General features: G+C 34.5%; 4 protein-coding genes across 4 annotated transcripts; 2 read left to right on the top strand and 2 right to left on the bottom strand.

Annotated features, from left to right (window-relative positions):
• The first annotated feature begins 144 nt into the window (after positions 1-144).
• Positions 145-4,057, top strand: LOC114729388 (lysine histidine transporter 1). The gene is made up of 7 exons (XM_028916385.1): positions 145-287; positions 1,166-1,549; positions 2,344-2,737; positions 2,873-2,978; positions 3,271-3,362; positions 3,772-3,840; positions 3,959-4,057. The coding sequence occupies exons 1-7, from the start codon at positions 235-237 to the stop codon at positions 4,055-4,057; spliced, it is 1,197 nt and encodes a 398-aa protein (XP_028772218.1). The 5' UTR covers positions 145-234.
• Positions 4,058-4,950: 893 nt separating this feature from the next.
• LOC114729397 (3-oxoacyl-[acyl-carrier-protein] reductase 4) lies at positions 4,951-8,328 on the bottom strand. The gene is made up of 11 exons (XM_028916396.1): positions 8,013-8,328; positions 7,697-7,839; positions 7,238-7,291; positions 6,534-6,614; positions 6,419-6,464; positions 6,247-6,341; positions 6,137-6,169; positions 5,795-5,929; positions 5,614-5,707; positions 5,408-5,490; positions 4,951-5,207 (listed from the first exon to the last, which is right to left on the bottom strand). Exons 1-11 carry the CDS (start codon positions 8,200-8,202, stop codon positions 5,175-5,177), a joined length of 987 nt encoding a protein of 328 aa, XP_028772229.1. The 5' UTR covers positions 8,203-8,328; the 3' UTR covers positions 4,951-5,174.
• A 3,092-nt stretch (positions 8,329-11,420) lies between these two features.
• LOC114729395 (protein Iojap-related, mitochondrial-like) lies at positions 11,421-13,615 on the bottom strand. Its single transcript, XM_028916394.1, has 4 exons — positions 13,260-13,615; positions 12,702-12,789; positions 12,121-12,212; positions 11,421-11,754 (listed from the first exon to the last, which is right to left on the bottom strand). Exons 1-4 carry the CDS (start codon positions 13,584-13,586, stop codon positions 11,683-11,685), a joined length of 579 nt encoding a protein of 192 aa, XP_028772227.1. The 5' UTR covers positions 13,587-13,615; the 3' UTR covers positions 11,421-11,682.
• Positions 13,616-19,729: 6,114 nt separating this feature from the next.
• LOC114729394 (mucin-12) lies at positions 19,730-25,102 on the top strand (the record flags this gene model as incomplete). The annotated part of the gene is made up of 6 exons (XM_028916393.1): positions 19,730-19,992; positions 20,255-20,756; positions 20,866-20,974; positions 21,229-21,352; positions 21,870-22,613; positions 23,417-25,102. Coding segments are annotated over exons 2-6 (2,859 nt in total), but the record flags the coding sequence as incomplete, so codon positions are not given.
• Between the last annotated feature and the right edge of the window lie 7 nt (positions 25,103-25,109).

Raw genomic sequence — 25,109 nt, 5'->3', positions numbered from 1 at the left:
AGACACATATAAATTAAACTGGGGTCATACGACAACAGGTAATTATTAGGGAATCCATAAGTAGCTAGTTAATTAGAAGTTAATCGTACGCACGCAATGACTCAAGTTGAGAAACCGCCGGCCAAGGCTGATGATGCGGCGGCGGCACGGCAGAAACAGCTGGAGGACTGGCTTCCGATCACCGGATCCAGAAAAGCCAAATGGTGGTATTCGGCTTTTCACAATCTCACTGCCATGGTTGGTGCTGGTGTTCTTAGCCTTCCTTTCGCCATGTCACGTATGGGATGGTACGTACCTTCTTTTCTATATATGTCTCTAAATTAAAATCTCATCTTGGTTCATGATCATAAGTTAGATTTATTCTTTTTCCCCCCCTTGATTCTATTCTCACTGAACTTTGTAATCGTCGCTGAAGATTCATGTCCACCAAATATTGACTTTTGGTTTTTAACTAAAGGGTCGGATCACTTGGAATGAGTTTTGCAGTCATTCGTATTGTTCGGTTTTGAAACTTCCAAACATGCATGCCCTTTTTATTTGGTCATGACGAGAATGCACCATTCAACTAATATCTTCGATCCTTGATATAAAAACTAATTGACTAATTTGAGTATATTAAAAAAATTAGTTAAGTTAGTTATTTGTAATAAACAAGTATTATCTTTTCTTAAATATCCTTGTTAATCAAGTGTATTTTAATGTGCCCGTATCAAATTACCTCTTAAGAAGGTAATTTTAATGTGGCAGATTTCTCCTCTTTTGCAACCAGTTTTGCTACAACACCTGCTGCTTAAGCTATTTGTCCACCCTTTCCGAGTGTGATTACTATGTTATGTATGGCCGTGCCTAAGGGCATATTGGTTGAAATAGATTCTTCTTTTTGATCAATCAAAACCCCTTCCCAAACTGTATAAGCTTTTTCTAAAACATTGACTAGAACTATTATTATTATAAGAATTATCTTGAAAAAAATAAAAGATAAACATGAGAAATAAAATGGATTAAGGTCTTATATTTAAGATCAAAATAAAAGTTAAACGAAGATTGGAGGTAGCATATATGCAAGTAAATTCACTAATCGCTTAAATAGTTTCAAATTCCTCGAGGTATCACGTTTAGTATCAGACAGGGATTACAAACATATGATTGATGATGTTGTGCGCAGGGGACCGGGGGTGATAGTGCTGGTACTATCATGGACAATCACGTTGTTCACGCTGTGGCAGATGGTGGAGATGCACGAGATGGTGCCGGGGAAGCGATTCGACCGGTACCACGAGCTAGGGCAGCATGCTTTTGGGGAGAAGCTGGGCCTCTACATAGTGGTGCCGCAGCAGCTGGTGGTGCAGGTGGGAACTTGCATTGCGTATACTGTCACGGGAGGCCACTCTTTGAAGAAAGCCCACGACTCCATTTGCTCTGACTGCTCCACCTTCAAGAGCTCCTGGTGGATTGTCATTTTCGCCTCCATCAACTTCGTCCTCTGTCACTTCCCCAACTTCAATTCCATGTCCGCTGTCTCCTTCGCTGCTGCGGTCATGTCTCTCACGTAAGTACAATATTTTTTGGGAAAATTGCAAAAAAAGACCTTAGAATTGCAAAAACGCAGATAGGGACCCTTGACAACTTCAGGGCATATTATTCTTGTCAAAACCCAAAGTGAAGTTGTCAAGGGTCCCTATCTGCGTTTTTACAATTCCAAGGTCTTTTTTTGCAATTTCCCCATATTTTTTCTTAATTTTAAAAAAATTAGTTGAGTTAGTTAATTATAAATGATACTCATCTGGTCCTATTTACAGGACGAGAGAAGATATTTTTTTGTTCAATTTATAGGGCACTGGAAAAAAAAAATTGTATGGATATACAATTTTACCCCTCATTTATTATTGTGTTAACTTTGTTTATATGAGGTATAATGTATACTAAATAGTGATAACGCTGAAAAGTTATTAAATTTTAAATAAGAGTTAATAAAGTTTAAAGTTTTTCTTAGTTTATATGAAACATGTTGAAAGTACCTTATAAATAAGACCAAATGAATATTACTCTGGTCTCAAGTACATATACTACCTACGATCCTAATTATAAAACCTCGTTTATAAACTATAAATGAACTCTTATAAATAGAATCACTTTGTAGCTAACTATGAAATGATTGTTGTATTTAAAATTGGTAGAGAGTAACTTTTTAGTCATTTGCACTAAACACTATCCCAAAACAAACTAAATTTGAGCAAATCTCTTAATTAATTCTTAGAGTTCATCAATTCTTTGAAGGGTGGTGAAACAATGGGATTATGAATGAGAGGAAATTGGTTTCTAATAAGTGCTACGCAAGAACAGGTACTCGATCATCGCTTGGACAGCTTCATTGGCAAGAGGGGTTCAACCAGACATCAGCTACGCGATGAAGGCACGTAGCACGGCGGACGCCACCTTCAATTTCTTCACGTCGTTGGGGGACGTGGCGTTTGCGTACGCCGGCCACAGCGTGGCTCTGGAGATCCAAGCCACCATACCTTCCACGCCGGAGAAGCCTTCCAAGGGTCCCATGTGGAGGGGAGTCATCTGGGCCTACGTCGGAGTCGCCTTCTGCTATTTCCCTGTTGCCATTGTGGGATATTACGTCTTTGGAAATTCCGTCGCCGACAATGTCCTCGTCGGTTTGGAGCATCCTAGGTGGCTCATTGCGGCTGCTAACATCTTCGTTGTAATTCATGTTATTGGAGGCTATCAGGTCACTTTCAGACTTCTCTTTCTTTTGGTTTTTTTTTTTTTTTAAATACATCGGAAGTAAAAGAGGCAAGACTAGGAGCAAAGCTAAGTACAGCACTTGACAGAATCTCCCCTGTAATGGGTGCATAACAAACAGGTGTATGCAATGTCGGTGTTCGATATGTTGGAAACCTACTTGGTGGTGAAATTGAAGTTTCCTCCTTCCATTCTCCTTCGCTTCATTACTCGCACTATATATGTCGGTATGTACAGCACTTGTATTTATTCTTTCTGTCGCAACTTACTTTGTTGTTCCTTTTTTTTTACCCTAACTAATTTATAAATATTATTAAAATTAATTTGGTTTTTAATTATTTCTTTTAATCATATGCATTAGATACTAGTACCAAGTCATTAATGACAAATTTTCTTAATATATGTAATTTTCGTCAATTTCACAAAACAGCTTTAATAAGCATTTGTTTTATGGGATAATGCTATCTAATCAAAGTTCTTAATTATACTTACATCCTTTATCGTTTATTATTTTCACAGTGTTAACAATGATCATTGCCATAGCGATCCCCTTCTTTAGTTCCCTTCTTGGATTCCTCGGAGGATTTGCTTTTGCTCCAACATCATACTTTGTAAGTACCACCAAATCTTTCTCATTTCAAATTCTTATCTACCTACTACCTTACATGTTAAGGGGGAAAAGTTAAAATAGAATCGATCACACGTATGAGATTAGCTCTAATACATCTTTTACATATGCTAGAATTTCCCTTAGGAACAAGGGAGGACATTTCTACTACTAATTGCTCAGCTAAATAGTCTCATAGTTTGACTGATATTTTTGTATCTTTGATCATTCTGTACTTTTTTTTTGGGTCCAAAAGGCAGACATTGATAAGGGGTTCTTTTTATTGGTGTATGTATTTGGTCTTTGCTTTGATCAGCTACTGGAATTCAGTATTTCAATCAAAAAAGGATTTCTCTTAAGAAGAAGCCAACGTATTTTGGCATCTGCTAAGTCTTGTTCTCTGTTATTTGCAGCTTCCCTGTATCATATGGCTTAAGATCTACAAACCCAAGCGGTTTTCCTTATCATGGATAGTTAATTGGGTGCGTTTTAAGTTGACATTACTTTGAAATTCAGTCTTCAAGTGATAATTTTTCTGAGACTTCCCTTCATTTTTTTTCCTTTCTGATTCAACGTATTATAATGCTTGCATATGAACAGACCTGCATCATTCTTGGTATTCTACTGATGACGCTATCTCCAATCGGTGCTTTGAGGAATATCATCCTTTCAGCAAAGGACTACAAGTTCTTCTCATGAAACCACACAAAAAAAACAGAGTATTGGGATCTCAAATGCATATTTTTACTCCAAGTTTGATTTACCCATAAGGAAAATAAGTTCCTTCGAGAACATCTGACAAAACTGGAAAAGACTGTATTTAAGGAGGAGATTTCAGTATTGAAGATTGACTTGGGGTTACAAATATGTACATGCTCTTTGTCGAGGACCCTATGCAGATCTAATTGTGATTCTTGTGGTATGTTAGAGAAGTAGAATGACAAAACTTTAGAATTTAGTAGTGTTCAGTGGGATTCTTGTTTCTGACTTAGTGGAGCGCGATTTTATTTTGACTTGAATTATTGTCTATATATTTAATTTTTAATGGTTTTAATAATTTATTTACTCCTCCGGTCCTTAATATAAGACCCATTTAACTAATTTGATTAGATTAAGGAAATTAGTTAAGTTAGTTAATTTTAAGAAAAATGACACATTTTTCCTAAAACACCATAATCATCTTTCTTAATACCCCTCTCCCTCTTCTACTTGATTATGGTTGAGAGAGTATCCATAGGGGTAATTTAGAGAAAATTGATAAATATGAGAAATGGGTCTTATATTTAGGACTAAAACCAACTTAATAATTGGGTCCTATATTAAGGACCGGAGGAGTATTAGCAAATGACTCTTATAATTAATTAAATTTATAAACTTAACTATATTATATCAGGCAAATGCCTATGCAATAATGATTATATTATATTATAAATATAGTCATTTTGATCAAAATAAGTGTATCTGTAATTTATTTTTTGTTGTGTGGAATATAATAATAAGACTCTAATAAAATTCTTGAAAGACAATGCTTATTTCTTAAAGTAGCCTAATTGAAGTATCTCGACTTCACATCGAAACTTCTCTTTCTATCTTATACCCCTACAAAGTATCACTTATGTCACACATGTATTGTTATATTCGGAATCCCTTCTTATATAATTCATTTTTAATAAAAACATATTATTCAAAATTAATCACATAACTGAACTCAATCGGTTCGATAATATGATGAAAAAACTGTCCTAGAATGAAATACTGCGCAAGTGCCATACTGCAGAAGTCAAGATTCTGTGGCCAGTAGCACGAAATCGCTGATTCACATCACCATCCCTCCATCTATGGTTAATACCTGACAAAAAGCAAGTTTGGTCCAAATACGTTCTCAAAAAATGAATAAAAGGAGGGATGCAGGTAAATCATAGAATCTAAATTGACAGGGCAAGTTATAAACTATACTAAGCTCATGAGATATCCTAGCACACCATAAATTGGATAGTTTACGTGGGCAAATTCTGTTTATAAAACCATAAAGGCAGTATACAAATTTACCTGTCCAGTGATGTAACTGGCAGCAGGATCAAGAGCCAAGAATTCCACCAGTCCAGCGACTTCTTCTGGTTGGCCATATCTTCCTGGATCCAAGTGGAATGAGCAAGTTATCAAGATTTTCTTAAATTACTTATCAATTAAAAATTCCATTTAGAGATTCTTATTCTCCAGAGGCTGAAGTGTTTTTTTGGTCACTTATGACTCACCCAAGGGAATTGCCTCCAGAAACTTCTTCTCAATGTCAGGTCCTAGCTTGGCAGTCAAGTCAGATGCAATGAATCCAGGGGCAACTGCATTAACCTGGAAGGAAATGCCGGGTTATAAATCATCAGCTGGGAACCTGAAACTTGATGTTAGGCATAAAAGGTGACATATTTAGAGAATTACATTGATGTTTCTGCCAGCATATTCCCTTGCAACAGTTTTTGTCAGACCAATGACCCCTGCTTTTGCAGCACTATAATTAGTTTGACCAACATTCCCAATGAGACCAACAACTGATGCAATATTAATTATCCTTCCCTGCAGTAACGGCAGCAGACTGAGATACACAGGTTGAAAGCTTTAGTGACTACTTGATGCTATATTGCAAGTCATGGAATTAGAAAGCAATGGACTGAATCGACAGAGAGAGCAATCAGAATGAAGGCCAAAAGGTTCTGTCCAATAACACCCATACCCACACAAAAAAGTGAACATAATAATAATAATAATGACGTGTGATGTCACCTTTTTCTTCTTCATCATAATTTTGGCTGCTGCCTGCAAAACAAAAACCAGTTTAACTCAACAGAAGATCACGTTAATTAACATGAAAATCAAGGTGGGAAAATACTTACTTGTGTGCAAAGAAAAACAGCGGTGAGATTCAGATCAATGACCTCCTGCCATTGAGATGTCTTCATTCTCATTAACAAACCATCTCTAGTGATTCCTGAAATTAGGTTACCTTATTTCAGTATAACATTCACAACTGAAAGCTACTAGCACTGGATGTTTAATCCAAGTTACCTGCATTATTTACTAACACATCAACAGTTCCCCAAGCATCAACTGCCTGCAAATTTGAAAGTCATAAAGCTTCCTTGGTAGATAAATCTAAACTTGTTCATAAATATTTGCTCACAGTTTTAATCATAGACTCCACGTCACCTTCCTTAGAAACATCTCCCCCAAAGGCGAGAGCCTGTCCACCGAGAGCCTCAATCTGCAAGGAATTATCAAATATTCTTATAGAATATAGTCAATCAGTAGTTTCTGGAGCACTGGCTCAAACAACACAGATGATATGAGCTGATATCATGAGTACAATATGCCAAAAATGATATCGAGCATGAGTTCGTATAACTTTGCAGGATGGAAAGAACAAGAATGAAAATGATATTAGACTACCAATTTATATATGTAAAATAGTTTTCAGGAACTTCTTTTCAAAAATAATTATTTTTCTTCATCAACGTGACCTACACGAACTGTTTAAAGCACAGATTAGATAGCTTAACAGTAAAGGATCCTAAAACTGCAACCGAAAACAAAGATTCACGAAACGATAATGGGGGCAGAAAAAGGTAATGATCAGTATCATATATAAACATTAAGTTGAACAAATCATACACTCGCCTCCTTCGCACGGAAAAAATTACACAATCCTTTCTTCTGGGGAAGAGCAAAAGAAGAACATCAAACGGTTCTGGCTTTATAAATAATGACAACATCTAACAAGTGGCAATAGTTTGCTGACCAATTATGCTTGGCTAAATCCAGCATGATTATGGTGCAGAAAGGTCCCAATACAAATATTATCAGAAATTCATAAGAGCAGTTCTCTACCTCCTTGGAAACCTCCTCTGCTTCCTTGGATGACCTTGCATAATTAACCAGAACCTGTAATAGAAAAGCCAAGAACTTTATGGGCAGAATTAAAGCTTATATCATAACATTAACAAACTTGGAAGTGAAAGTCTCTCATTTTTCTTTAGCTAGCTAAAAATATGACAATCCAGCAAAATTAGCAAACTATCAATAAAATTTAAGTTCTTTCTTCCTCCCTAAACCTCTTAATTACCAAGAGACGATCAAGATCCACTGGTTTACCAAAGTTAATTTGACAGCAAAAAGTATCCATTCCAAATTTACCATGCCACTTTAGAGTACGTAAAAAACAATTATTTGTCTCCAAACTGAAGAAATGTTTTTTCTCGACTATTACAAATCTGTGACAGTTACCGCTTAAAAAAAAATGAGGAAAATGCTTTTTTTCCCCCTTTGAAGAGAAAAAGTGCCGCTAACCTTGCAACCTGCTTTACCCAAAGTCAATGCAATTGCTCGGCCAATGCCTCTGGATGCTCCAGTCACAATGACAACAGGAGCCTCCACATTCTGGGCTGTACGAGTTCCAGCTTCCTCGAGAGTAGCAGCATGGACTCTTATACCTGCGCTTGCCAAAGAAGGAAAAAACTCAAACGTAACATCAAGCAAAGATAAAACAATCTTGTTCCGACATAAATTTCCAATGTTACGATACAAGAACGAGAGGCTACCAGACAACAGACCAATTAAAAGACTAAAATACAAGGAAGAAACGAGAAAAGAGGGAGATCCATACCAGACGAACTCGGTGAAGAGTTCGATCTGCAGTGAAGAGCCAAAAGAGGACGGAGGTGACCCATTTTGGCTACATGGATTGGAGAGCATTGGCGCAGCTGACCGGCTTTGGTGTTAGTGATGCCACCAAACTTGTCTGAGACACCGGCGGCTTTGAAAGCCACAGCATTTGAAGCGGCAAAAGAAGCCATGGTATTACCCAAAAGCTCAGAGCAGTGAAAATGGTAACAAGAACGAGAGGCTACGAAATCCAAATGAATCGGAGAAACTGATCGATCCTTTTGTTACGACAAGGAGCTTCGATAGTAACGAAGAGTAATGGGCGATGCAAACAATGAGACTGCAGTCATCATCGCGCGGGTAAGTTAAAGCACCATGCAAATGTTGTGTCAGATTTCTGTTCTAACTCCACGTATCGTAATTCCACTATTCATCAAGGTACTATCTCCATTACGTTCTTTAGTATATCTTAGTGGGGTATTTGCTTCAGCCAACAAACACTTTTTAAAAGTTTTTTTTCACGCAATTCATGTACTTATTTCCTTAATATATCTTAAGGGTATTTCATATGCTATAAAATCATTTTTAAAATTATGATTTTGTTTTTAACCAAACACTCTCTTAATATAAGAGTTCAAATTTAATCTGGTTTTCAATGTAATATCCCAATTCACTTTATTTCGTATGTATCTATTTTTTCCAAAGTAATTATTGTAGTAATTTCATCAAATAATAAATCTAACTAATATACCTGATTAGTAAGATTAATAACTAACTTAACCAAGTTTTTTAATCTATTTAAATTAATTAACTAACTTTTATATTAAAAATCGGACTAAGTACATTTCAGCAGTTAAATAACTACTTTTTATATATTATTGGAAAATGCTCTTATTACTGAATAGAAAAATCATTCTTGAGGTACTTATAATTTCTTTTAATTTTTAATTTGGTACTTATGAGTTTTTTCCATATTAAATTGTTTTATTTTATTTTATTAGCACAATTAATTTTTGCACATGGTCTAATAATACCAGAGCAAAGTTATAGAGATTTATAATATTAAATAGTAAAATTAAAATATTTCATAAGAAGAAAAAAAACATATAGATAAGAAATTAAAAATTGAAGAAAATTATAAGTACCTCAAGAATAGTTTTCCCAATTTTTTGCTTTGAAAGATAAGATGAATTGAGCTCTTGCGATAAATTTTCTAATTAAGTCCTACATTCAAGATCATAGAAGGTAAATAAAATTTATTTATTTATTCACACGTTTGGGATCACATAAGCAACACAAAAGGTAAAATGACATCCAAGAATATGGCAAGAAAGAAAATTATATAATCATCTCATAATTTTTGAATAAAAGGATGGCGGCATATTAAACTTGTAAGTTTTCTACTATTACTGGTAAATCATGTGAAGTAGGGTAGCTAATTTTCATTATAAAAAAAAAAAAAAAGACAACTCTTTTTTACATCATTTACAAGTGTCTTTTAATTAGCCGCAGGTTAGATATAAGGGACATTGTTGGCATTACATTCCTTTGTTATTCAATAAAGACCTAAGTTCTGCATTGTATTCTTCAAAATTTTCAAAACGCCAAACAAAGACGTTGCTCCCTTACTAATGTTAATCAAGAGCACCTTTAATAATGTTGGATTTAAAGGCTTATTTGAAATAACTTATAAACAATCTTTCAATTATAATTTATAAAACGCAAAACAAATAAGTTGAAAAAATTTTGTCTCAGTTTATACAAAACATATTTATAAATAATTCTAAACATAAATACCAGGAGACTCTTATTTTACATGCCACATCAACCCTCTTCACCTCTGTTGGCCTGCTGGGCACGTCCCGTCCCTAAGAGGTCATTAAAGTAAACTAATTCCTCCAAACGACTGACAAAAGCATTTTACTTAATGATGACAAATTTTGTTCCAGACTAACAAAACATTTTACTTAAAAGATGAAAAATGTTTTAAAGTCTCAATTAGTAGAGATAACATGACATATTATATTTTTCATTCGTATTTTATATGGACTAGTTAATGGCATTTTTCACACATTACACAAAATCTAAAAAACAAATCGTAATGCTTATTATTTGCAAATAATACAGTTTACCACACACACACACACACACATATCTTGCCTAAGAAGTAAAAGGTTTTGATATTCGCTTCAAAAAGGTTTTGATATTGATTGGTGCAACACTGGGACGTTAATTTTAGAGCACAATAAAATGCATTTTATTGTTTGAAAAAATAAAATTAAAAAATATTACGTCTTGTATAACAGTGTTTTGTGTATCTATATGTATCACTGTGTGTCTGTGTTACAATCCAATCTGCCAATGTTTTCAAGAAAGAAATCCTGTCTGTCAAATGAATTGAAGTTAGCTAGCAATACCCCACAATACAATCGCACAAGGGAATTGGACTTTTCAATAAGTACACATGATGATTAAAATTTAAACACATAATACTTGGAAAGAAAAGAGAGACAGGAGGCCCATGGAGCCATAGATAACAAAAAAAAAAAAAACTTAAATGCCTCAAAAGTATCTATGAATGAGCACTTAGCAGCTAAACTTTCTTTTGGCTCTTATATGCCTTGAAAAATTATTTTCGTGGTAAAAATATTCCAGTTATTATCTACTGTTAAGTTTGACTGATAAATCATGCAGTGTGATTGGTATTTTAAGCGATTAAACTTAACAGCGAATAACGGTTCAAAACAAAAATACTATAAAATAAAACTTCCAAGACATATAATAGCCAGAAAAACTTCTAAGTAATAGGTGCTCTTTCATGTATACTTTTAGATCCCGTTTGGTACGAATTATTAAAAATGAGGGATAGGGACTAGGATTACAATTAAAAAAAATTATTAAAAAAAATCTTTAGCATGAGTAATTACTTGTTACATAAGATTAGGTAAACCCATGAAAGTAGGATTAGAGAATACCACTTCCCCTCATGGTATTCCTCAATTCCACATACATGACTTTCTCTAATCCCATATAACAAACAATCTCTTATACAAAATACTATTTTCTCAATTTTAGTCTCAATCCCTATCCCACATTTTTAATACTTCGTAACAAACAGTACCTTAGGCTATTTAAGCACCTTACCCAATAACAAATTATCACTAAATATACAGCAGTAATACAATAATACCAAGTTCCGTTTTATTCTTGATTTGAAAGATCAAAGATCTATTAAGCAAGAGTAGACTGTTTACCGTAATCAAGTGTGCTCTGTTTAACCTTGATTGAAGATAAAATATCTCCAAATTAAACACGAGAAAGACACAACGAGCATAAATATGCATATCAAAAGTTTATTGCCCTCCATCACCCCAAAATATTAAAAAAAAAAAAAAAAAAAAAGAGTGAGAGAAAAAAGCTTATTGCCCTCACTTTTGGTTAACTTTTTGGATCTTATTATAACAATAGAACTGATTAGCATTCTAATACAAGCTATTTGGGATTCTAAACCAACGAAGCTGGGATTCAGCACGAGGACAAAAACAGATAACAAGGAGACCATGCGTCAAAACCTGATCTCTTCCTACTGTTTACAATTGATGCGCCTGCACTTTCGTTGTTCACAAACAACAATTACAAGCTCCTTCACGACTCCTGCAGAGATACACTAATTAAGCACTCCTTTGTGCTCGTTTCTTAGAATTGTTTTTCCTGCGGATCTTAACCAAAGCGTTTCCCAAATCCTGAAAACAGAAATACAGACCTCAGACACCGGAATGGAGTTCACTTTGACATCCCATGAAAATCCAGACCAATATGCACCTTTGAACAAGTTCATAAAAGGTGTTACTGAGCATGAGCGATTATCCAATTAATGATGCTAAACTGAATTGAACATTTTTTGTCAGAAGTATTAGAATTATGTTAATTTTAGATGTAATTTAAAAAATCAAGAAGCCTATTTAGATCAAATTTCGATACTACCGAGAATAAATTAGCAAAGCTTCAATTTAGTTACCCTGGATTAATGAATCCAGTATACTTAGAACAGAACAATGTTACATAATAGCCCCCCGGGGGGGGGGGACAAAAAGCCAAGAAACACGTACAGGTTCTTTGTCCAATGTCTCTGAGTTCCAAAGAGACTCCAAATTGTAATAAGCTCTGGCCTTTTCATCAAGAGCATGAACTATAACTCTACCTGAATCAATAAGGGAAAATCAAGGCATGTTTAGATCTAGCAAGTTATATAGGACCCACTAACGTATTTCAAATTGCTTCTGCGATAAAATTGAAGGACCAGTATAACAACTGATAATCCCAATTGTCAGATATCATTAAAATGAATATTTGCGAACTCACATGGAGGAAATAGGAATGTTTGGGGGAAGAAAAATCAACTTAGCTAGTAAGTGACCCTTTTTTAGGAGGGGAGGGGGTTCTCTAGCTCCAATTAAAAAAAAAAAAAAAATCCTTATCACGGACAGAGCATAATAAAAAAAATCGTCCTCAACTTCAGTTACACAATGTTATTGAATGATACGATGCCTATAACAGGTTATTATCCCTACTGTCATCCCTGACAATTTGCTGCCTTAGTTTTAAACTTTGTGGTTGTCCCAAATTAATCAGCAAACCCATTACAGAAGTTTAAAAAGAAAAAAAAAAGAGACAAAGCATCATCAGATACCAGAGTCAATTACGATCCACTTTCCTCCCTCTTGACCTTCCACACTAGGTAGCACCATTCGTTCAGCTCCTCTCTGCTTCTGCTTAGACTGGTTACACATAAGCACAGAACATGAAAGGATGGTGAGCATTATTCTCTGAACGGATAAATACAGAACACAGAAAATAACCATACCCAATGGCCAATATCTCAATTCAACCGAGCATAATATTTTCTTGTCAGTTAATTTTTGTCCTTCACCTAGTTCACTCAAATTCTCAGACGTTTTTTTTTTTTTTTTTTTTTGTGTGGCTATGGCAGGGATAACGGTCATAGAAAGACTACACCTCAGGAGACATGTAAATCAGCAACCTTAATGGAACTAAATAAATTCGTATGCTCAATTATTTATGCAGTCTAATTACTCTGAACCAGAGTTTTGAAGTTGGACCTGATTCCTTCTATCTTTGTGCAACCGCAGTGGTTTCAACCAACTAGCCGTCCCTCTGTCCATTTCCGATAAATTTAATACACAAGCGACAAGCATGGCATTGCAAAAAACTGAACCAATGGACCTGCCTGGTAAATTAGAGCTTGAGCAATGTTCTTGACGTGCCAGGTCGACCTGCCAGTGGCAATCACCATATAATCTGCCCAATCACAGTGCTTGGGAACCGGCATGACCTTGACGTCGTCGGCTCTGACATCGCCCAGAACCTTCTCGATCTCCTGCAGATCCAAAAGGCCCTTATTAGGGCCATCACCGACGGACGAAGAGGAAGCATATTTGAAGTCTGAAAACGAAAACCCTGGCCTCCATGATGGTCGAGCCTCCGATAACGACGAAGAAAATGACGACGCCGTCGAAGAAGAGAGGAATGCACGAGCTCGTTGAACCGCCCACATAATCAAGTGCGCACCCGCTAAACCCAGCTTCCCTGGTGCTGCTTGAAGCCGGGGGGGAACTGGGGATATTCGACGACGTCGTTTATGGTTTGTCCCCTCCTTCCATATAAAATGTTAAATAAGTCATTTAAATTTAAATACATTTAAAAGTTTAAGCTAACTATAATAAAAATTATTAAATTATATTTAAATATAAAAAATTCAAAAACAATTTAGAAATATTTTTCTCTTTTTTAAATAAAAGGTTAGATGAATTAAATCTTAAACTTTACATTTCAAATTGTTTAATTAATGCTAGGAGAATTTGAACATTTTGCTCTTTCTAAGACATGGACCAATTCAACTGACGTCTCTTTGGTACTGTCTTAAATTTTCCAGGAAAAAAAGAAAAAGACAAATTAGACAACAGGATAAAAGGATTAAAGTGCTAATTAAATTACATCTTCAATCAAAACAGGCGTTAAATTACATCAGAAAAGTAAGCTATATCTACTAAATTTTTATACCACCTTCAATCCTAATTATAAGAGCTAGTTGACTAATTTGAGGAGATTAAGGAAATAAGTTGAGTTAATTATTTGTCCTAAATAGGTGTTATCTTTCCTAAAATATCATTGTTAATCAAGTGTATTGGCTAGAACTACCATTGTTAGAAGGACTACTTTGAAAAAAAAATGTATAAATACGAGAGACAAAGTGGATTGGGATATTATATTTAGGATCAAAATAAAAGTCAAACAAAATCTTATATTAAGGACCAGAGGTAGTAGTATACTACGGATTTTCCAAATATCATATATCAGAGTCTCAAAAATTATTTTTATTATTGTAAATTTAAATTAGATAAAAAATCATGTATTTTGGTCTCATTTAAAAATAAAGAAAACCTTTCTAAAAGTAAAAATACATTTTAATTTATTTTTAGTAATAATCTCAATACTTGTCTTTTGCGTTTTTTTTTTTGGTAATTTGGTTTGTGTATAACGTATATATATCATTTAACTCGTGTATATTTACATAGAATTACGTAAAAAAAATATTGATTCATATCATCACTATCACTATAATATAAAATATTAAATTTACAACAGATTATACTTTTAATAAACAATGAATGATGCCATCTCAAATTCGTTTAAATATATGGAGGCTCCCAAACAAATATGAGTAAAATGTTAAATAATAAATATCAGGAAAATGGATATAACGATAGAGTGACACCCCCCCCTCTCGTTTAAATTAAACCCTGTTCATGTTGTTTTGCCCCAACTAAAAATCTCGCTTCCATGCATGCAAGCACGAGAAACGCGCACACGCATATAGAAGAACCAGGGAAAATTATAACGAAGGATGTGTAGAAAATTATACTACTTCCGGTCCTTAATATAAGACTCCGTTTGACTTTTTGTTTGGTCCTAATTCTAAGACTCCAATCCATTTTGTCTCTCATGTTTATACAGTTTTTTCCAAGATAGTCTTTATAATAATGATAGTTCTAGCCAATATACTTAATTAGCAAGAATATTTTAGGAATGACAACACTTATTTATTACAAATAACTAACTTAACTTACTTCCTTAATCTTCTCAAATAATTCAACTGGGTCTTATAATTAGGACCGGAGGTAGTATTTATCAATTATTTAAAAAGATTAATACAAACTTTTATCTCATTTTGGTTTTAGTTTTTCAAGTTTCAAATTATAAGTTTTGGTCTCTCAAATTTTTTTTATTCAAAACATTACTTTTTATAACCTAATAAAAACTTGGACAATTTTACTATTTGAGGAACCAAAACATATGGTTTGAAATTTCTGAGACTAAAATCAAAACGAGAACAAACTTGATGGATTAAAAATTATATTTACACGATTTAAAAAGACCTAACATTAAGATATAAATCTTAAAATACTAAATTGCCCTCAAACACAGCCCTGCCGTGATTCACCCTCGTGGATGGTAATCTTCTGGATTTCTGGCTGCCATCACGGCGGACTCCGGCAGGCCCTTGATTAGGCCTTTTCTTGTTTGTTTGAACTCAATTTCTCAGGCAGAGGTCATGCAATGGGCATTTGGTAATTGTAAATTTATATTTTAGATTTTTGTCCTTATAAATAAATAATTACAATTTTTATGGTCTTTTTCAATAAATATCATTTTTCCTAAATGCTTTCCTTTAATTTTCCCTAAGAGCTATATAGATATCATATCTATATTTATATTTTCCTTTATACATAAATACGTAATTCTAAAATATATATTCTATTTATGCACTTGTTACAAACTATTCTTTTTCATGCTTACATTATTAAGAATGCACTCCTTCGTATCTTTACTACAAGACGCCTTGTAAAAGAGATCGATTGTAATAAAATATAAGGTGCTTGAGATATTAATTAAGTTTTTCTTATATTTAAAGTCATTAACAATAAAATATACCCCCTGGTCTTAAATATAAAACCTATTTTATAGTGTTTTTACACTTCAAAATAGATCTTATATTTAGAATTGTTAGTGACTTGAAATATAAGTAATAATAGAAGAAAAACTTAATTAATATCTCAAGTAATTACACTCCAAAATAGGTCTCGTATTTAGAACCGGAGGGAGTAATATGTACAATTTTGAAAAAAAAATTTCACTTAAATATGGATATTGTTAGGAGTTTATTTCATTTTCAGATAAAGCCAGTTTGAAATGCCTTACAAATAGTTTTTCAATCGTAATTTATAAAACCAAAAATAAATATATAATAAAAGATTTAACTTGACTTACGTAAAATGTATTTATAATCTTAATTCCAAAGGAGCTAAAAGTTAACCACACAATCATCCATCTTTAATTCTGGTGAGATAGTTAAAAGGGTCTTATAAATTGGAGAAAGTGACAAATTATTCTCTCATATCATATCATTGAGACTTGATTTTTTTTTTTTTTGCCCTTAAGAGCTTAACAAACTTAAATGAAGAATGATGAATACACAATCATCCTTCCTTAATTCTGGTGAGATAGTTAAAAGGGTCTTATAAGTTGGAGGAAGTGACAAATTATTCTCTCATATCATATCATTGAGACTTGAATTTTTTTTTTTTTTATCGTTAAGAGCTTAACTAACTTTTATCCATTTATTGAAGAACGATGAAAAGAAATATATTATCATGATCATTAATATAAGAGTTAGTTAACTAATTTGAGTAAATTAAAAAAATTTGTTAAGTTAGTTATTCATAAAAAATTAATTGTTATCTTTCTCAAAATATCATTGCTAATCATATATATTAGTTAGAATAACTATTTGATATAACATTTAATAACTATTATAAGGACTATTTTGAAAATAAATAAATAAATATGATATATAAAATGGATTGATATTTTATAGTTAGGATTAAATTAAATATCAAATTAGACTAATTGCTAATTAAATTTAAATTGATCATGTGAGAGAGATTTGCGGTCAGAGAGCGAGAGATGAGATTAAGAGACGAGGTTTTTCTTTTTTCCCCCCTCAATTATTTGGTTTGCCAAGTGAAAAGACAGAAGAGATATTAAATTAAAAGCGGAAGATATGCAAATCCATCCCATTTCTATTTCCCTATTCAAACTCAAAACACTTAAACATTTGGGGGAATACGGCCCCAAAGCATCTTTCTTACTTAATTATTAATTTAATAATTTGAAGAATCCAAACTATCAGCCGCATCATTCTATTATATACTCAGATGTTTTTTTTTTTTGGGAGGTACAATTGTTAATTATTGTAGACCTACTATAACTTTTATTTATTTGTCCACTTGAAATTTAAAAAAAAAAAAAGGGGCATGACCGTTGGTTCTATTGCTTTAAAAAAGTTCTATTTAACCACCTTTAATTAATTTTAAAATCCATAGAATCCAACATAAACATAATGCCATGCCATCACATAAGAACTAATTATAAAAAAAAAACTACAAGGAAAAAATAAATTAAAAATAATGATGCAACTAAGTTCATTAATTAAATGAGGTTAGAACCAAATAAATGAGCTGTGTGGGGATATATAAATAAATGATCAAAATGAAATGATTAGCGTGAGGGCTTTTGAAGTATCCTTTTGTCTCACCCTCCAATTAAAGTGACATAATAATAATAATAATAACAATAATAATAATTAATCTATGGATTAACTAATAGTGCAACCCAAACACACACAGCTAGCAATTAGCTAATCATAGCGTAGTTGTTATGTTGACCTTATCTTTCTATGTCCCACATAACCCCTTTCTTTTTCTTTCCTTTATTCTCAAGTTTCTTTCTCATTTTCTCGGCTTTATTGTTTGGCATTTATATTTTTTTTAAAACAATATTTGGCACCTATATATATATATATATATATATTATATAATATAAAACTTGTTCACTATTACAACTCGTTTTTTTGTTGTTTCTAGAAAAAGACTTTTTGAGGCTCCAAATATGACTAATTAGGACGCATTACTTGTTTAACATGTTAAGCTCACCAAAACGATGCCTTTGAATGTGATTGTTCAATGCACTTTGTTTTAGACAGTCTGGCTAATCTTCCTCACTTTGTGCATTTCGTTATATTATTCCCAGTAACAGAGATATTTTTATCCTAAAATATTTTTATTATTCCAATGAAAATTATACAGTTCACAAAATTGTGTCCCTTTTTTGTGTAACGTCATGAATTTTGATAGTAATCAGCATTACATAGTCTGAAAACTTTTGAGTTTTATTTCATTTATTTTGTCAATTCATATAATTAGAAATAAATAATTTTGAATAAAAGCCTAAAAAACCAAAAGCAGCACAAAAGAGACAATTCATCATTCATTATTTTGAATTTTGAAATTTAATAAAAATTGAATGCATGTATTATAATAAGGGAAAAATTTAGTAACTTAGAATATTATTTTGGTGTGATCAAGTCACCAGGATGAAGTTTGGGACCCCTGCTATAATGCATTAAAAAAATCATGTTTGTGCTGCAATTTTAAATAAAATCACTTATGTACAACATTTGAGAAATTCATGAAAAGATTTATACTTTATACTAATGCATTGTGAAAATATTGGCAATAAATAGATATTTAATTAGCATTTAATGGTGACTTTAATTACTTATCCTTGACACTCAACTAATCTTGAAGAATTAAATCAAACATAATAATAAGGAGGATCTATATTGAATTATATATATATATTCATATATTTGTATGGACAGAAATTTAGTATGGTATTTTTGTACGTAAAAGTAATAATTGGTGGCTATCAATTTCCAAGCCATTGCTTGTACAACGACCAACCTTTGCTTTAAAAGTTGGAACACAATTGGGCATTAAATGATCCCACACATGTTTTGAACCATACCAATTATAAAGTGATGTCCAAAAAAATTACCAATTATAATTGTAAAGTGAAACCATATAGTATTATGGTTTTACTTTTGAATTTTGAATGTTTCAGCAAATAAATGATTATAGATCCATTAAAAAAAAGGACAAGTATATGATTAGAAGGGACATGTTAGTTAGTGATAAACAAAAAAAATAAATGACATGCTGGATATAAATTTAACAAATAATAAACTAATTAAAAACTTTTCAATAAGAAGAGAATTTTTTAGTAATGTATTTTTTCCGCCTGAAAATGTTGTATCTAATCAAACAGGTAAAAAAGAAGCTAACCTTTCCAAATATATGAAATAACGTATTCCACAATGAAAAATGAAAGTTTGCCAGAAGAAAAAAAATTGATATGCTTTATTATTTCTTACATTAAAATTAAGGGGAAATTGCAAAAAAAGACCTTGGAATTGTAAAAACGCAGATAGGGACCCTTGACAACTTCACTTTGGGTTTTGACAAGAATAATATGCCCTGAAGTTGTCAAAACCCAAAGTGAAGTTGTCAAGGGTCCTATCTGTGTTTTTGCAATTCCAAGGTCTTTTTTTGCAATTTTCCCTAAAATTAATCTATAAGCTTTATGTTTTAGATAACCTAATATAAAAATAAATGAATAATACGGGATAAGCAGAAATTAAAAAATTATTATTATTTAAAAGAATGCTTCTTGTTGCGGAAAGGAGCATATCAGACGACAGCAACAAGAGGTTTTGGATATTCTTAATTTTCACTTCTGAATTGTTTTTTAGCAAAAAGAATTATAGAAGAGAGAATGCGAGAAAATTTTGGGTTTGTTGCAACCGTCCGATTCCTGTAAAGCTTCGATCTGTACTTTGGTCGCCACTTTCAGGTCATGAATGCTATAGATCCGACTGTCTGAAACAGAATTCGTCGCATTGTAATTGGCATTTGAGCTCTGTTTTATCTTCGAACTTGGGATCCTAAGCGCACTCTTCGAGCTTCCATTCCGTGTTTGAAGCAATTTGAATTGGGAAATTGGTAAGTCATGTCCTGTCTGCTGCTTTGCAGTGGTGGGTTTCACTTTGTACTTCGAACTTCAATGCTTACTTAATGGGCAGTGAAGTTGAATTTTTGTTTGACTTAGACCCTCTTTTCAGTGAGAATAGTGCAAATTGTGATCTGCAAATGGCAAATGTTCTAGGGTTTCCGACTCTTAGACATTTGCAGAATGAATTTATCAATTTGGTTTCGGATATTTGTTACATTTGGCTTTTAAGACTTTGTTTTATGAATGGTACAGTTGCTCCTGCCGTTTTGCATGTTTACTTGCATTCTTGCGATATATGCGCTCCAGTTGACTCGATCACACTGAGTGTCAGGTCAATGCGTGTTTGGATTGAGTTAAACTGAAGGTCGAGAGGACAGCAACTGGCGTACAAGTTTGAGTGCGGTTGCTGCCAAAACTGATTGTTGGGGCTTGAATTTCTAATCAGCTCGAGCTATATGTCAATTCTGGGTTGCACTATAGACTTCTGTAGGTCATCGATTTTGGGCTTTATGGAGAGCTCCAGGTGACATTTCTCTAGTACAATCTTGGGTAGCGGAAATGCCTCCTTCCCCAGCATTGAGATTCTCTCCTGGAAGAGAGCCAAAAACAGTCAGCCACAAGCGTGGGCGCAGTCTTGAAGGTGGATTACTCTACAGGGAGAAAGATGATGATCTTGCTTTGTTCAATGAAATGCAGTCCAGAGAATCAGAGAATTTTTTGCTTCAGTCATCAGATACCGTTGAAGACCCATTCTGTAATCTTCTTAAGGGCACCCTAAAACAAAACTTATATGTGGTTTTGGTACATTTTTCTTGAGTAATAATCATGCATTTCTCCTTTTTGCCTTAACCTCTAATTTACAGCTGTGAAGTTGAGACATTTTTCTGATATTAAGCTTGGAATCTCCGTTCCTGGTCGAGGAGAAAGCAGCGGACTGCTTAATGCAGACGGTGACAAGAATGACTATGACTGGTGTGTTGTGCTTTTCTCCCTTTTTTGATTCTTTTTTTTGGGGGGGGGGGGTTGTTAAATGATGTTCGATGATACAGTCCTTTACATGATTCAAAGCCAAGCATTTGGGTTCGTCATTATTCCACTTCAACACCTGTATTTTTTGTAGGTCCATAGTTCAACTATTAAAGCGAGGCTTGAGACTTTGATGTGCATAAAGTGATTTCTGGTGTGCAATGCTTAGTTTTCTAATACTTTGTTTATTGTTTTTCAAGGTTACTGACGCCCCCAGACACACCACTTTTTCCTTCATTAGATGAGGATGAGCCACCACCAATCAATGTTCCGAGCCGGGGAAGGCCTCAGAGTAAACCCACTTCCATATCGAGATCTTCTACGGTGAGCTTTTGAATCTTATTACATTATGCATAATTGTATACTCTTTTCATTTCAAGTAAATGCTCTTGAAGCATAGAAGGTGATGTAAAATAGGGAGGGGGGGGGGGAGAGAGAAGAGAAAGGAGGTAGAAATTGAGAGAAATTGAGGGATAAAGAAGAACTTGAAGGAGAGAGTGAGCACAATTTTCATCTTTATTCAATTCATCAAAAGAGGCCTGACAACTAAGAAACCTTAGAGTTATTCGTAAAGCTCTAGGTATGATTACTTAAAATAATAAAATCTAAAGCTAAAATAATCCTTAAAAGATGATAGTGATAAAATAAGGTAATTCCTATTAAATCCTGATTAATCCTTATTCAAGGTAAATCTGAAATATATCTTGATAAAATACCCCAATCTTTATAAAACATTGAGTCCTAGTTATTGCATAGCAATAATAAGACAATCTTATGTGTCACTAATTAAGTATTCAGTCAGGAAAAATCTTATCTCATATCGGATGTTTACCCCGTTCAGATGGAAAGAAGTCGCAGAAGTAGCAGGGGGAGTGCAAGTCCAAATCGCCTTAGTCCATCTCCTCGTACTGGAAATAGCACATCCCAGTCACGGACTGGGCCATCATCAGTGTCCAATTCCAGCCCAACTCAAAACTTGCGGCATGCTACTCCGTCAAGAAGACCATCTACTCCTCCAAATAAGCCTTCAACACCTGCACCGAGGTCCTCTACTCCTACTCCTAGGAGAATGAGCACTGGCTCCAATGGGCCTGTATCAGGGATCAGGGGAACTTCCCCAGTCAAGACAAGTCGTGGAAACTCTGCTTCACCAAAGATAAGGGCATGGCAAACTAATATCCCTGGTTTCTCCTCTGAAGCTCCCCCAAATCTTCGAACTTCTCTGGCTGACAGACCAGCATCATATGTGAGGGGTTCATCACCTGCATCCAGGAATGGAAAGGATCCTACCACTAGATACAGTAGGCAGTCAATGTCTCCAACTGCTTCTAGAAGCAGTAGCTCATTTCATAGTCATGACAGAGACCGATTTAGCTCACGCAGCAAAGGTTCTATTGCATCATCTGGTGATGATGATACTGACTCTATACAGTCCATCCAAGTGGGTAGTTTAGACCGGCTAAGTTCAAGAAGGAGTAGCTCAGTTATAAATAACAGAACTCCTGCCATTTCCAAGAAGACTGCCAAAACGGTGTCTCCAAATTCTGCTCCAAAAAGATCATTTGACCCTGCCCTTCGCCAAATGGTATTCTAATATTTGATTTAATTAAAATAATATACTTTCAGCTCTTTATGGAATACTGCCAAATTTGTTGACAATCGATTTTGAAAGTGTTCAATTCTTAATTTGTCATACCATTACAAGATCAATTAGTTTGGACAGTCATCCTTGTTCCTAGGTCTCTTACCCACTTATACATGCATTCACACATGTGAGCACACACGCACACTGCAGTTTCTCTTCATGAATCCTTTGCCACAAAAATGCTGTCTATTTCTACTGAAGCAATTAATGATAAAGTGTACTCATTCAATTTGTGATTCTCTCTGCACGCCAATAAAGGAACTTCGCAAAAGTTTGTTTTATTTATAAAATAATTTCAGACACAATCCCGAATTTATCTAAGATTTTCCATTTCAATGATGATATTGGATGCCTGCTTGTACATTGTATATGATAAGTCAACTATTCTTAGTAATTGATTTCAAATTAATTAACGATGAAGGTTGGATTTATTGTTGCACTGAAGTGAGATGCCTAAAGTGAATTTATTTCAAATTAATAAAGTGAGATGCCTGATCAAGCATGAGTTATTAGCGTGTTCTCTTGGTTGGCATATTTGATACTTATAGTGCCAGAGGTGCTTATAAAATGTTTGGTAAGAGATTAATTAGAAAATATTTGGTGTTAATCTATTGGATTCAGATCTAGACATTTGCAATATCTCCCGGTCTCCCTTTATCATGATTTATTTTATTAAATGTATGTTAATTTTTTATAGTAATCAAAGTTCTAACTCATCGCAGACGCCATTCAATGTTGTGCAGGATCGAAAAAGTCCTCAGAACATGTTCAGGCCACTTTTGTCAAGTGTGCCAAGTACTACCTTTTATGTTGGAAAAGCAAATTCTGCTCGCAATAATTCTCTGGTATCCAGGAATTCCTCAATCACAACAAGCAGCAACGCCAGCTCTGATCAAGGTACAAGTATTGCACTTGATACTGAAGGGAGTGATCACAACCAGGATGATGTGGCTAGTGAAGCTGAGAAAATACCATATCCTGATATACATGAAGAAGTCTTTGCCTTTGATAAGGATGATGTGATGAATGCTGATACTGGGCATGAGATCGCCAATGAATCAGTTGATGCACATCTTAATGAAAGTAAAGGCTCTAAGATTGATTGCGGTCCCACTATAGCTGAAGAGTCCTTATACCATGGTATTGCTGCTGCCACCATTGAAAGTTCAGAAACTACCAATGCCAAAACTGATATTATGGAAACTGATGGTTTTGAAAATACAGCAATCTGTTCTCAATGTGGTTGTCGATATGAGGCCTCTGATCAAACAGAGAAGGATGTTAGACTTTGTCCAGAATGCAGTGGGAAGTATACAATGCTGAGAGTCATCCCCCAGGAGACAGTTTTGGCTGTCGCCGAAGACTCTTCAATGTTTTCTACTAATGGGTCCACTGAAGAAAAACCAGGAGCTGAAACTGACCAATTAATGGTTTCATGTGAATTGCCTCAAGATACCAATGTGGATGGTGAGAGAGGTGCTGAACGAAGCCAAACGTCATACAGTGAGGTAATCCAGGATCAGTCACAACAAATTCCTCCTCCAAGCTCAGCAGCAGAGGGAAGTGGCGAGATGCCCGCCAACCAGTTAGACATGGACCAATCAGGAGCTGATGGCAGAAATCCTTATAGTAATGTTGGGGACCAGCAGTTGTATCACCACAATGATCGCCGAAATTCAAAAATGGACCTCTTGGGAGGAGCTGGCATATCTGTATTGCTGAAGAGGTCAAGCAGCAGCAAAGGACCGGTAGTTCAAGGCAGGACTTTTACTGCCACGACCATATCTTATGATGATATATCTCTTGCAAGAGGGAGTGTAAACAGCTTCAGAAGTTCTACTGGGCATGGAAGTTATTCTGCCTCATCATCAGTTGATTTCAGCCCAGCCAAAAAAATGGACTCCGGCATGCAGCGACAGTTAAGTAGCAGGAAGTTGGATGTAGATGGTGGGCATGATATAAGGATCAAGCATGAAAGAAGTGGGTCATCTTTTTCTGGGACCTCAAGCCATTCTCATCGTGGAGTAGGTCTTGCAACACAAGAGACAGAATATGACACTACAGAGGAGATGCCTGTAATTTCAGAGGTGAAAGTTGCAGAATATTTAGTGACTGATGTAATTGATGCTTCTCCTACGGGTTCAACTGTCGAGGAAAATAATGTCGGGTATCATGATGGTGCTGCTGGTGCTTGTAATTCAGAATTATTGGGCCAGGCTGTTGGTGTTCAGCCTGATAGTAGTTCATTAGCATCATTTAGAAATCATGGGGATTGCTCTGATGAAAATGTTGAGGATCATTCAAATGATGGTAGGATTCTCTCAATTGTAGAAGCAGCCGTTATGGTTCCAGTTCTATCCATTGATGAGGAATCTGATGTGCAATGTGCTAATCTTGATGGATCAGATGCGTTGCCTGCTACCAACATTTTGACAT

The sequence above is a fragment of the Neltuma alba genome, unplaced genomic scaffold, assembly GCF_004799145.2.
Source record: "Neltuma alba isolate B1F8T4 unplaced genomic scaffold, ASM479914v2 tig00012630_pilon, whole genome shotgun sequence".
In the NCBI taxonomy this organism is placed as follows: domain Eukaryota; kingdom Viridiplantae; phylum Streptophyta; class Magnoliopsida; order Fabales; family Fabaceae; genus Neltuma; species Neltuma alba.
This window is presented reverse-complemented; position numbering and strand designations above follow the sequence as displayed.

What these genes read in the sequence shown, in the direction of transcription:
- LOC114729397 (XM_028916396.1), bottom strand. Translation starts at nt 8,202, where the DNA reads ATGGCTTCTTTTGCCGCTTCAAATGCTGTGGCTTTCAAAGCCGCCGGT. An exon ending in CTCTTCACCGAGTTCGTCTG is followed by an intron (nt 7,840 to 8,012) that starts GTATGGATCTCC and finishes TGGCAAGCGCAG; the next exon opens with GTATAAGAGTCCATGCTGCT. An exon ending in CTGTTTTTCTTTGCACACAA is followed by an intron (nt 6,170 to 6,246) that starts GTAAGTATTTTC and finishes TTTGTTTTGCAG; the next exon opens with GCAGCAGCCAAAATTATGAT.
- LOC114729388 (XM_028916385.1), top strand. Translation starts at nt 235, where the DNA reads ATGGTTGGTGCTGGTGTTCTTAGCCTTCCTTTCGCCATGTCACGTATG. An exon ending in GCCATGTCACGTATGGGATG is followed by an intron (nt 288 to 1,165) that starts GTACGTACCTTC and finishes TGTTGTGCGCAG; the next exon opens with GGGACCGGGGGTGATAGTGC. An exon ending in TATCATGGATAGTTAATTGG is followed by an intron (nt 3,841 to 3,958) that starts GTGCGTTTTAAG and finishes GCATATGAACAG; the next exon opens with ACCTGCATCATTCTTGGTAT.
- LOC114729395 (XM_028916394.1), bottom strand. Translation starts at nt 13,586, where the DNA reads ATGTGGGCGGTTCAACGAGCTCGTGCATTCCTCTCTTCTTCGACGGCG. An exon ending in CTCAAGCTCTAATTTACCAG is followed by an intron (nt 12,790 to 13,259) that starts GCAGGTCCATTG and finishes ATGTGTAACCAG; the next exon opens with TCTAAGCAGAAGCAGAGAGG. An exon ending in GTGGATCGTAATTGACTCTG is followed by an intron (nt 12,213 to 12,701) that starts GTATCTGATGAT and finishes TTATTGATTCAG; the next exon opens with GTAGAGTTATAGTTCATGCT.